The sequence below is a fragment of the Dipodomys spectabilis genome, unplaced genomic scaffold, assembly GCF_019054845.1.
Source record: "Dipodomys spectabilis isolate Male_0828 unplaced genomic scaffold, ASM1905484v1 ptg000019l, whole genome shotgun sequence".
NCBI classification, from domain to species: Eukaryota; Metazoa; Chordata; class Mammalia; order Rodentia; family Heteromyidae; genus Dipodomys; species Dipodomys spectabilis.
This window is the reverse complement of record NW_024870696.1, coordinates 1,973,802-1,986,613: the sequence shown is the minus strand read 5'-3', so window position 1 is coordinate 1,986,613 and position 12,812 is coordinate 1,973,802. Positions and strand designations below refer to the sequence as shown.

The window sequence follows — 12,812 nt, the reverse complement described above, 5'->3', positions numbered from 1 at the left end:
TTAAAAATTACATATTTCTCATAGGAAGACATTTGCTTGAAGTGAGGACAGTTACAAATGAACAGAATGAATTTAATACATATTGTATAGGAGGATCATTGAAGAAATAATTTCATTGGTCCATGAACCAAGAAATTTACAAATTACATAAATTATGTGAAGAAGTACTAAATGAAGTCTGAAAGAATTCTAAATATCAAAGTATACCAAGAGAGTGTGTCAAAGGTGATGAATGAGTGGAGTTCAAGGAAGCCCCAACTTTGTTCTGGGGGACTTTTTCTGTAATGCTGCATTGCAGATAATATGGCTGTACTGAAGGTAGAAAAAATTCTTGAATTTATATACATTTATGTCCTGGTTTAACTTTCATTTCTCAAATAGTCTTGAATGTAGATCACAAAGTATGCTGACTGCAAGTATAATTAAAAGTAATAAAATCATGGCTTAGAGTACACAAACAGAGAGAGCTCCTTTCATAGATGTTTGCTTTTGTGAACTCCTGTCTTGCAGTTGATAAGCTATTGTCTTTCCTCTATAAAACCTACTCTTGACAGGCTGGATGTTTTATTATCTCAGCCTTTAAAAGGAGACATCAATCCAAGTCAAACAGAAAGCAGAAAGACAATCTGATTTGAACTGATCTGACATTGTTTATTGTTCCTTGATCTCAACAACTGCCCTTAACTTCCTCCACGGCTTTAAGAACCAAACACATTTATTTCAGAACAGAAATAATCGCTAACATGTCTCACCATAGACTCTGAGGTCAATGTCCCTTTGTTTCTCCCCAGCAGCATTCACGGCCACACAGGTATATCTCCCTGTATCACTTACTTGTGCACTGGTCAATGCTAAGATGCGACCCCCAGACAGAACCTATCAATAAAATGAGAGATAAATAACCAACATAGCCCATGCAACTGGTAGCTGTAATTTTCCTCTTACCATTTGATTATTATTATTATTTGTGTGCTGGGGCTTGAACTCAGGGCCTGGGTACTAGCCCTGAGCTTTTGTGCTCAAGGCAAGCACCCTACCACTTGACTCACAGCTCCAGTTCTGGCTTTTTGGTTAATTAAAGATAAGAATCTCACAGATTTTCCTGCCCAGGCTGGCTTCAAGTGCTCATCCTCAGATCTCAGTTTCCTGAGTTACAGGTGTGAGTGATCAACTGGCATTTTCCTCTTGAAAGATCTCTGCTTGGATGTTTAAAGTGGGCCACTATCACATACAATATCATTTTTGTATTCTTGGTGGAAAGATATGAGAGACTAGAACCAAACTTGGCAACAACCATTGAAAGCCAGTCTCTACATACCCCACACAGTAAAAGTCAAGTGTTCTGTATACTTAACACACAGAGAAAGCCACTGGGACAGAAAGGAGAAGTGGGAATAACAAAGTCATTCTCCAAATTTTACTGTGAACAAATAGATAAGATATAATAAACAACAAAATAGTAGCCAAACTAATTAGCCACATTTATTCTCCTTTGAAATCATGGCTCCAGTGTTCCTTTAAATATTGACAATAACTATGGATCTTCTATGATTCCAAATTCTGAAAGATTAGATTTTTTAAAACCTAGAGAAATACATGTTAGGTGAACTACATCCTCTGTTAGGCAAAATAAAATGATACCTCAAATTACAGAGACATACTTCACAGATACTTAGGGTCTGGTTCCAGACTGCTCTAATAAAGCAAGTCACACAATATTTTTTATTGTATGTTAAAGTTATGTTTATATTATCCTAGTGTGTATTAAGTTTGCAATTGCATTAACTCTAACAAAACAAGATACACATGTTAATTAAAAATACATTTCTTCTAAAAATGCCAATTATCATTTGAACAATAGGAAAATGGTATGTATCAACTTATTCCACACAGGATTGGTATAAACAACCTACACAGGCCAATAAAGTTAAGCAGAACAAAACAGGAATTCTATCCTTTCAACCTCAGGTCAATATAATGTACTTAATTTTTCCCTAAGACTCAAATAATTCATTTTTCATAATGTTTCCATTATATTTTTAAAATTTTATTCTTTGATGCGTTTGTTAACAAATATAGTCTCTGTGTATTTCTCACCTTCATGATATTTATAAATATTGGAATATAAATACTACCTGAAAAAAAACCATTCCTTGCACTGGGAAGAAGCTGTCTTTTATGGTAGAAACAGGAAATGGTGGGGGCAGGTAGAAGGCAGGTAGCTTAAGCCCACAGGTGAAACTTAACATGCACATGTTTTCATGAATCATTTAGAAATTCCAACTGTGTGACCATGGTATTTGTAAGTGCATATGTATGATCTCCCCTACCCCAAGGCAACACTTTTTATAATCCTTGTTCTCCAAATCCAAAAGCATTTACTCTTGGTACATGCCATGTTGAGTACTTAAATGGGATACTTTATCAAATAAATGGAAGAGGATACCTGAATTCCATCAGTGAAGCTAGAGACAGGGCTCCCATCTTTCAGCCACGTCAGACTTGGGGCAGGGATGCCCCTGGCTTCACATTCTAACCTCACAACGTTATTGATGACCACACTAACCATGCTACTGCTGCCAGAAATCGAGGGGGGCACTGGAAAAAGAAAACAAAAGTACAATGTTATCACAACAGGATATGCCATTTTTAAGTCCACTATACATACTATTAACAGTGTCTTTGTAAATGGATTTTTTTTTTTTTTTTGCCTGTTTGTTTGGGAAAGTTCACATCTGTGATCTAAACACAGCCAACCTGTGAGGTCTGCAGTACACAAATCAGATTCTCCATTTTATATAAGGGAAAGGAAGTTTGTGTACAAAACTAGTTTCCTTGTTTTTGTTTTTGCCTGCCTGCCTGCCTGCCTGCCTGCCTTCCTTCTTTCCTTCCTACCTTCCTTCCTTCCTTCCTTCCTTCCCTCCCTCCCTCCCTCCTTTGTTTTCTTTTTTTTTGGTCGGTCGTGGGGCTTGAACTCTGGGCCTGAGCGCTGTCCCTCAGCTCTTCAGCTCAAGGCTAGCACTCTACCACTTGAGCTACAGAGCCACTTCCAGTTTTCTGGTGGTTTATTGGAGATAAGAGTTTCATGGACTTTCCTGCCAGGGATGGCTTTGAACCATGATCCTCAGATCTCAGCCTCCTTAGTAGCTAGGATTACAGGCATGAGCCACCGGTGCCCAGCCTCCCTCCTTCTTTCTTTCTTTCTTTCTTTCTTTCTTTCTTTCTTTCTTTCTTTCCTTTCCTTTCTCTTTCTTCCTTCCTTTCTCTCTCTCTTTCTTTCTTTCTTTCTCTTTCTTTCTTTCTTTCTTTCTTTCTTTCTTTCTTTCCTTCCTTCCTTCCTTCCTTCTTCCCTCCCTCCCTCCCTCTTTGTTTCTTTCCTTTCTCTCTCTCTCTCTTTCTTTCTTTGCTTGCTTGCTTGCTTGCTGTGAAGCTGGGGTTTGAACTCAAAGCCTGAATCTGCTAGGCAAGTGCTGCACCAGTTGTGCTAACCCTTCGGCTCTTTTAGTGTTTTACTTTACATTTTCAGACCCTATCATGTTTTTATATAGGAAGGTATTGGACTGAGAGCCTCCTACCTATGCCTCCTGCACAATTAGGACCACAGAGGCTGAAGTATAACCCTTTCTGATTCTGCCTCCTATGTAGGTAGATAAAAGACACAATCAATCTCACTAAGCTCCAGAAAGCAGTTTTAATGTCAAAGTGAATTCTTATTCATTGATTTTCATGGTTGTGTATTCATATACATATATCTTTCTCCATTGCATGCCCTGGAGTATTATAGCTTAATAACTCTTCCAACAAAACCTTAATAAAGATTATAAATGGGGTCTTTTATTGTTCCATATGAATTTTTGGATTGCTTCTTCTATTTCATTAAAGAATGAGGTTAAGATATTGATGCATATCCTTTGGCAGTTTTGCCATTTTCATGATGTTAATCCTTCCAATCCAGGAGCATGGAGGTTTTTCGACTTGCTTAGTTCTGATTTAATTTTCTTTTTCAGGTTTATAAAATTTTCATCATAGAGATCATTCACTTCTTAACTTAATTGCTAGGTATTTTATTTTTTGTGGGGCTACTACAAAAGGAGTTGCTTTCTTGATTTCAACTGTGCTCTTCTTGTTATTGGCATACAGAAAAGCCATTGCTTTTTGAGGGTTAATTTTTTTTTTAAGGAAGAGAACTCTTTTTTTTTTTTGCTTATGTGGTGCTGAGGAATCGAACCCAGGGCCTCGAGCATGCAAGGCAAGCGCTCTACCACTGAGCCACCTTCCCAGCCCTTGAGGGTTAATTTTATGCTCTGCTACTTTGCCAAAGTTTTGGATCAGCTCAAGTAACTTGGGAGTGGAGTCCATGGGGTTCTTTAAATACAAGATCATGTCATCTGCAAAGAGGGAGAGTTTTACTTCATCTTTCCCTATTTGGATCCCTTTTATATTTGCATCTTGGAAAAATCATATTAAGTGAAGTAAGCCAGATGCAAAGAAATATAGGTCCCATAGTTTCCCTTATTTGTAATAATTAGTATATGTCTAGGATAATTTTGTCAGATGAGAAGAAAAGCTCAAAAGCTGTGTACATATGAGATGATGCTAAGCAAAATGAACCCCAAGATATGGACACAAGAGGTTTTTCTTTGTTGTTATTTTTAATGTACCATGTGATTGTTTTTGTTTCTTTTGTATGTTCTTCCCCCTATGGTATATACCTCTTGTCAATGTATTTGATTTTGGTACCTTGCATCTTGTATGTACATTTATCTAATTTGTTGAGGGGAAGGGGGAATAACAAAATGCTGAAACAAGGACACAGGATGACCCATTGCAACAAAAATGATACTCACAAGACACTATGCTGGAAAGGAATTTTACAACTTCCCAGAGGGCGGGGAGGGAGTGAGGGTGGTGGGGAATGGAAGGGATAGTAGGAGAAAAGCAAAGGAAGAGGTAACAATGCTTGACAATAAATGTACTCATTACCTTACTCGTGTAACGGTAACTCCTCTGTACAGTATCTTTACAATAAAATTAAATTTAAAAAAAGATTATATTAAGTGAAGTAAGCCCGGCCCAAAGAAACATAGGTCCCATGTTTTCCCTTATTTGCAATAACTAGTATATGTCTGAGTCAAGCAGAAAAGGTCAGATAAGTTGATGTTAGGGAAATGAACCCTAAGATATGCATTCAAATTTTTTTTTCTTTCATGCGATTGTTTCTAACATATTTATAAGATTATTTCTTTGTTGCTTTGTATATCCCTCCCCCACGGTCTAACCCCTGCTTTCACTGTATTTGATGTTGGTATAATTTGTGGAGGTGAAGGGAAAAAAGAAATCGTTTAAATAGGGATACAGGTGGACCCACTGCAACAAGGAGATATACAAGTCACTATGTCAAAAAACGAACTTTACAACTTTGGTGGGGTGGGGGAGGGCTGGAGGAGGATTTGGTGCGGGGGGGGGGGGGGGGGGGACCTGCAGGGAGTATGGGAAGGGGAAACAAAGGAGGAGGCTACAATGCTTGATAAGAAATGTACTCATTATCTTGCCCATATAATTGTAACCCCTCTGTACAGTATTTTCACAATAAAAAAATTTATATAAAAAAGATTATAACTGGGAAACACTCCTTTAGTTAATGGAGTGTTAGAATGATTCTGTATTTATAAACAGAATTATTGCTGCTGACAAAAAGTATCAATGACATTGATTAGTCAATGGCATCATTCATTTCCAAAAATCAATCTAAAGGCAAATGCTACATGTGAAATGTAAGTATTTTAAACTGGAAATGCAGAGTAAAATGGCTATTAGTTTTGGAACACTGGGTCCTTAAATTGTTGCCAGCTATTTGCTCTAGAATTTTATAGAAGCTCTTCATCATTTTTAGTATGTATTGCTTACCTAGGATACAGTTGAGAGAGACAGCACTTACCGTGGACTTGAAGGTTGTAAAACAGCTCTGTAGCTCCAGCGGAGTTAATGGCCACACATTTATAAATGCCAGCATCTGAGATCTGGGCTTTTTCGATGTCAAGGACCTGCCCTCTGTTCAGGAATGTTACACTGGTGGAACCGGAGAGTGGACGGCTATCTTTGTACCACGTAATAACTGAGAGAATGAGACAAGATCAATATAAGTTGTGTTCTTTTTAAAATCCAACACACGATGTTGGATCTTAATTAAGCCAAAATTGCTTTGTTTTTGTTCATATTGTTTAGGTTGCATGGTTTAAATAAATACATCTTCCAAATTAATCTTTAAGACAAGGTGATCTGAAGAAAACACCAGGAATCATATACATCCTGAAAAATGAATACACAGAAACAATTCTTTATGCTGTCTCTAAATAGCAACATTGTTCATAAACTTTCAACCTCTTCTATTACTTTTATTGTATATTTCCTAGAAAAATTTTCCACTGGTCTAATGAGAACCTTATGTATACTATTGGCTTCAGGATCTTTATGTTATTATTGATTCATATGAATAGGAAACTAGTGATAGGTATGCATCAATGACAACTGCTTTAGAATGGCTGTGATTTACAGTCAATTTCTTGAGCAGTATTAGGAATCAAATTCAGGGCCTCATACTTGCCAGGCTGGTGCTCTGCCACTTTAGCTATTCCCCTAGCCTCTTTCTGTGCTGGGCATTTTTGAGAACAAAGACTTGCTTTATGCTCTGTTCTGTCTGAGCTGAAATCCTCTTTCTGCTTCCCTGTGTCTCTGGGGACATAGAGCCATTAACAAGTACACATCACCATGCCCACTCATTGGTTGATATGGAGTCTCAAGAACTTGTGTGTCCATTTGGATGGAGATCTCTCGATCTCCATCCCCCAAATAGCTAGGATTATAAGCTTGAGTACCCTTCTCGGTTTCATTAATATACTTTTAAAAATTAAAAACAAATCCACCATAGATGAAGGTAAGAATTGTGAGAATTTTAGCCACAATATGAACAAGATAGCTAAGGTATTCACCCATTTCTACATAAAGTGGACACATTACTTCATACAGCTAAATACAGTGAAAATTCAAAAGAATGATTTATCTAAAGATATTCTTTTTTCATTAATAGAAATCTTTTCTTATTTTATCTTTAAGTAGATGAACAAAGGAGTTGCCATTTAACAAAGTAGTGCATGATTATGCATCTTGATCAATGTCACCCCTCCTCTTCTCACTCTTCATTCTGTAGTAGATACATTGAACTCTTGTCAGCATTTCCCCTCTCTTCTCTTCTTTATATATTGAAATATATGCTATATAACGTTTCCTTTATCAGAAATTGGTATATTATATCCATAAACAATTTCATTTATTCCCAGAAATCTTAACTATCTTTAAATTACAGGATGAGAAAATATACCTACCAGGCAAAGGATTTCCTGCTGCCTTACACTCCAGCTGGATGGGACTGTTCACCACCACCGTCTCATTCAGCATCCTTCCAGCTTCTTCCAGCCTTGGAGGCTCTGCAAGAGGCCATACAGGATACTTAGATACTGAGATATTTGCAGGATACTTGGATACTTAGATACTTGCAGGATACTTAGATACTTAGATACTTGCAGGATACTTAGATACTTGCAGGATACTTAGATTGCTTGCTCACTGGAAATTATAATCATCCTTCCTTTGTTTATTTCTCATATATGCATTGATTTATTTAATATTCATCCAGATTCATATATCTATCTTTTCTTTTCTTTATGGTACTGGGGTTTGAACTCAGGGCCTTGTGCTTCTAGGCAGGATCTACCACCTGAGCCATGCGCTAAGCCCTACACTGATACATTTGAAGTATAAAATTGAGCAGTATTGAAAAAAATATTGGCACCTATTTTTTTGATAGAAAATTCCTTAAGATTTTAGATCAGTAGTATAAGGGGAAAAAGTTAAAAGGTCAGCCCACACAAAAAAGTTTGTGAGACACCCCCTCCCCCACTAACCCACACATCAACTAATAGCTGTGTGTAGTGGCGCATGCCTGTCATCTCAAGCTATGTAGTAGGCTGAGATCTGCAGGATCTCTGTTTGAAGACAGCTGGGGTAGAGTATACTTCAAGATACCTGAAAATCTTAGGGCTGGAGGCATGGTGCAAATGAGAATGCTAGCTGAGCAAACATGCTGAGTAACCCACAAGCCTCTTAATTCAAACCCCAGTACTTCCAAAAAAAAAGAGGCCACTTTAAAAATGGACTAAAAGCAGCATGGCTCAGTGGTAGAAACAAAGTTCAGCAGGCTCAAACACCTGATTCAAACCCCAGTTCTGAAAAAACAATATCCACAAAATCACCTCTCCCCTAAATGACCATTGACACAGGAGTGGATAAAGTACGGAATATACACAATTATCATTCTATCATTTTATAAAAGCATGAAAACCTGTTATTTGTGACAATGAAGATGATCCATGTGAGTTAAACTATGTAAATTGAAGTAAGCCAGGCACAAGGAGAAAGTATTGCATGATCTCACTCACATATGGTATCTAACAAGTTGTTCTCAGAGAAATTAAGAGTATAATAAAGTTACACAAGTGGCTAGCATTTAAAACATATGCTCTGGAAATGTCAAGTGTAAGTATCTGATAACTAAAAGAGGAAGACAGAAGGCCAAAGTCCCCTGTCCAGGGATGTGGTTCGGTGTAGTCACGAGTATAAGGGACTGAGAACAAACAAGTGGAGTGCAGGTTTTTGTTAAATAGCTCACTTAATAATCCCTTCATTCTTTAGATTATTTGCCAAAGAAATCACAGTCCGGTCTGCAGAAGATGGGGATAGTTCATTGTCTCACGGGCCAGACAGAAAGAGAGTTCCAATATCGCCCCATGCAACAATATAAAATTAGATCTCTTGGCCTGGTTTTGAGAAAAAAATGTGGATACAATGGAAATGACACCAGAACACTGTTCTATATCAACCCCTAATCAGGCAAGTATCTCATGTCAATACAGATTGTATTCTCCAGGCAGAAGAGCCGATTCTTTTCAACTTGCTCTTTGTCTCTTGTTTTCTTCCTCTTCCAAAAGTTGCTCAAACCATAGTACTTTCTTCTCGCCACATTGTGCATGAGATGTTTTTGATTCCTTTAAGCATTTAACATAAATTGATTCTTTCAAATTCTACTTAAGTTTGAATGAATGCATACCTGATCAAAAAGTGATTTTGGCCACTGAAATGATGAAATAATGAGAAGAAATTTATTGAGCCCCCAGATACAGTAGAGTCCTGAAGTGAACTGACCAAAAAAGAAGAAAAATAAAAATAAAAGAGCCCCTACAACATTCCTAGTTCTTCTCTGAGTCACAAGTGAGCCATTAAACAAAATACAGAAATGACAGAGAAACCTTTTTCTGAGTGGATGTTAGCAGATGTTAACCAAGCAAATACTTTTAAAATATAAAATAAAAACAAGGGGTTCTCCATTAATAATTTTATGCATCAACCAGTAGAGACCCAAGAGGATTCTTAGCCAACATTAAAGGCAGCAAGACTTCAGACATTATTTAAAATAGGGTAGCAGGAAGGGCCAGAAGGCAAACACATGTTTTGCCAAAAGTCATCATGCTACCATTTGCAGATGCTGCCTGGAAGCCAGGCACCAGGCAAACATTTTCACATGTCCTCTGCCACTTTAGCCTCACAAAGCTCCGTGAAGATGAGAGGCTATTATTGTCTTCCCACCTTACAAAGATGATTTATACGCTTTTAGAAAGTGAACTTCTAAGCTCCATTGCCCCGCCAACTTTAATTAACAATATAGGACCAAAATTGAAGCCCATCCTAACAATTCTACTACTTTTGGATTCTTTACCTTGGTTGATTTTTTAAAAAGAAGATAATTATGTGCAGATGAAGTAAATAGTTGAGCTATTAGGCCCCAAATAATCATTTGTTTATGGAAACATCTGTTTCACTTGGCAAATATTTGAGATTTAGTTATAATTTCATAGTTGGTTCTAGAGAATAAAAACTTCCAGGATTATTAAAGTTTTGATGATCAAAACATAAAATAAAATAAAAGACCACCTACTGAGGGCTCCTGAAATTTATCAGAGAATTTCTCCCTGGAAAGTCCCACGAGAACATTCCTGCTCTTATAGTCATAACTTGGTCTAATCTAGAAGACTATGCGCCCTTACTTCAGCTGTTGGAAACGTTTTTTCCTTCATTTTTTTTCCTTTGCTTGAGAAGAGTAGCAGTATCTAAAAATGTTTTCAAAAGAGGACAATATGAATCAATAGGAATGCTAAGTGTTCTACAATTGAATATTTTGAATGTCAATTGTTATAAATGTTATTTACTGATTATTTTTTACCAATCAATTAAGTTGGAGATGAAAATGAATCTTGAATTCAAAAGCAATTAGAGTTAAGAAAATTAATAACTGAACTAACATAATGATGATTTTTTTTTCCTATAGATTTGCCCGTGCCTTTCTTACTATATAGCCCTAGTTTAGATAGAATACTCAGGGAGCATTCAGAAAGTACAGGGCAAGCTAAGGGACAGCACTGCCTGCCTGTCCCTAACCTTTCAAAGGGAGCTAATGCCAAAATGCCTCCATTCAGATAAAATTCTTTTTGTTAATTACTCAATGAATGAATATAGGCCCTCATAAAGAATACAGTTTATGTGTGCAAACATACTTAAGAAAAGTGCTTGTTCCTCTATTGTTCTTCACATTGTAACTTCTACTTCTGACTTCTAAGATTGATTGTCCCTTTTATGAGGCTTAATTATTATCTCAAGTCATCATAGGAATGCAGTTCCAATATTTTCAAGCTTTGCAATGCATGCGGTCTTTAAGCTACTGTCTTTCCACACTCTTTCTACAGATTTCTTTTGGCATTCCATTAACTTGTCCTTGTAACCTCCTATCCCTTTTTGAAGCTTTTCATTAAGTAATTTCCTAGACTCTTTTGACATCTCTGATTATTTCTGAAATTTAGAAAAAAAAATGCAACAGTAATATTCACAAGACAGTATGTTGGAAATAATCTGTACATCTTGGGGGGAACACGGGGGAGGGAAAGTAGGAAAAAATGAGGGAAGACAAGTTTGACAAGAAATTTACTTATTGCTTTAATTATGTAACTGTAATTCCTCTGTACGTCACCTGTACAAAAGAAAAGAAGAAGAAGAAGACTAATTCCAGTTCAGAGCCCTTTCCTTTCCTATGCGACACTGCCATCTGAGTTCCAAGATGAGGCAAAGTTTTCCCTTGAGAGCTCAGTCACACAACTGCCCACAGCATGGTCCTAATGGTACAAGTTCATGTCACCAGTTTTCTCCTTTCAGTGAGATGAACTGTTATACAGACCAATCAGGATTGCACTAGACAAAACACTTTAAGGCATTACTGTATCTTATCTCTATTCCACACTTGCATCAATAAGATTGTTCTCTATTTTCCATCTGACCCGGCATTTTTTAGTAAAGTTTTCATAACTAACTTTCTGCTACTTTTCCTTTTTATAGGAACCCAGGTTTTTTTTCTCACCTTCTTCCCTTTTCTGTGACGAGTTTCCATGTAGATGTGTACCCTAACTCCTTTTTCCTGACAACTGATCATTGTGTTACCATTTTCTACCACTGTGGATTTTTAGATTATTTACTTGTGCTTTTCCTCTATGCTTCTGTTATTTTGCTTATTTGAAAGAACACTAAATTGCTTTTGGTCTTTCTGGTTTTTAGTCATTCTTAACTTCACTGGCAAATCTGTAGATCAGTCTTCAATATCTGACCTCCTATTTCCATATACGGGTGCACAGCCACCTGAATCAAGAAATCTAAGACTGGGCTCAGGAGACTGCTTTCTTCATATGCAACGAGATCAAAGGAGCCTGGGGGGGTGAATTTTGGGAGGAGAGAAAGCCCACCCCTGGAACATTCTTGGTGCAATTGAAGATTTGCGTAGATGTTGGGGACAGCTGTCCAAGAGCACTAGGAATATGAAGGTTTAAGTGACAATTTAAGGGACAGTGGTGTCAGCCTGTCAGGTAATGCCAAAGTGCTTCCATTCAACTATTGGTCTGCAATTCAATGCTCAGTGAAAGAATAAAGACACTCCTAAAGACTATGGTGTATGTGTGTGAGCATACAGAAGTGTTCATAGCTAGGACTCTGGAGAAAGAGTAATTGATTTATTGACAATATTAAGGAAGCAGATTATGTAAAAATTCTAACTGGTTAATTAAAATGAAAACAAAGATGCAAAGAAGCAGAGTAGAAAAGCTAATCTCTGCCTGAAATCTTCCATTCCCCTTCTACTTTCGCATTTCTCAGCAGTTTTAACTAACATAGATAAACGAATGGCAAGAGGAATAAACATGAACAAGCAATGGCATGAATTAGAGGAAATGAATAGTGCATACACAAAGAGTTTGGCTATCTCTCTGCAAATATCCTGAGTGAATCAGGAAATCCAAGCCTCCAATTTCTGACATTTTGGCAAGTCTCTAAAGATCTAAAGCCTTATATTCAAGGTCATGTCATCTTTCAAGTTTACTGTGAAGCTATTATGGATGATGTGTTCCATGGCCACCCACACTTCTCATTAAAACACATCGGAGAATACTAAGCAAAAGCCAGCTCCAGCTCCCCAAAGAACCTCACAGAAACAGGCAGGAAAATTATATACAAAACTCAGGTAGTACCCTTAAATTTGTCTTTCTCAACAGAATGGTCTGTACAAAACAATCAGTTAAAGTAATGTAGACAATCTAAAACACAGAACATTCTATTGGACTGCTTGAAAACTGAAGAGCTTCATAGGTTAATGTATTACAAGGGAA

At 37.2% G+C, this 12,812-nt stretch overlaps 1 protein-coding gene across 1 annotated transcript in view; it reads right to left on the bottom strand.

Moving 5' to 3' along the window:
* The window catches only part of Hmcn1 (hemicentin 1), a 432,339-nt gene that overhangs the window by 137,846 nt on the left and 281,681 nt on the right, over positions 1-12,812 (bottom strand). Inside the window, exons 37-40 of the mRNA XM_042674344.1 lie at positions 7,383-7,484; positions 5,939-6,115; positions 2,447-2,598; positions 753-876 (exon numbers count right to left, since the gene is read on the bottom strand). Of these exons, the coding sequence (XP_042530278.1) occupies positions 753-876; positions 2,447-2,598; positions 5,939-6,115; positions 7,383-7,484 (555 nt within the window). The remainder of the gene's footprint in view (positions 1-752; positions 877-2,446; positions 2,599-5,938; positions 6,116-7,382; positions 7,485-12,812) is intronic.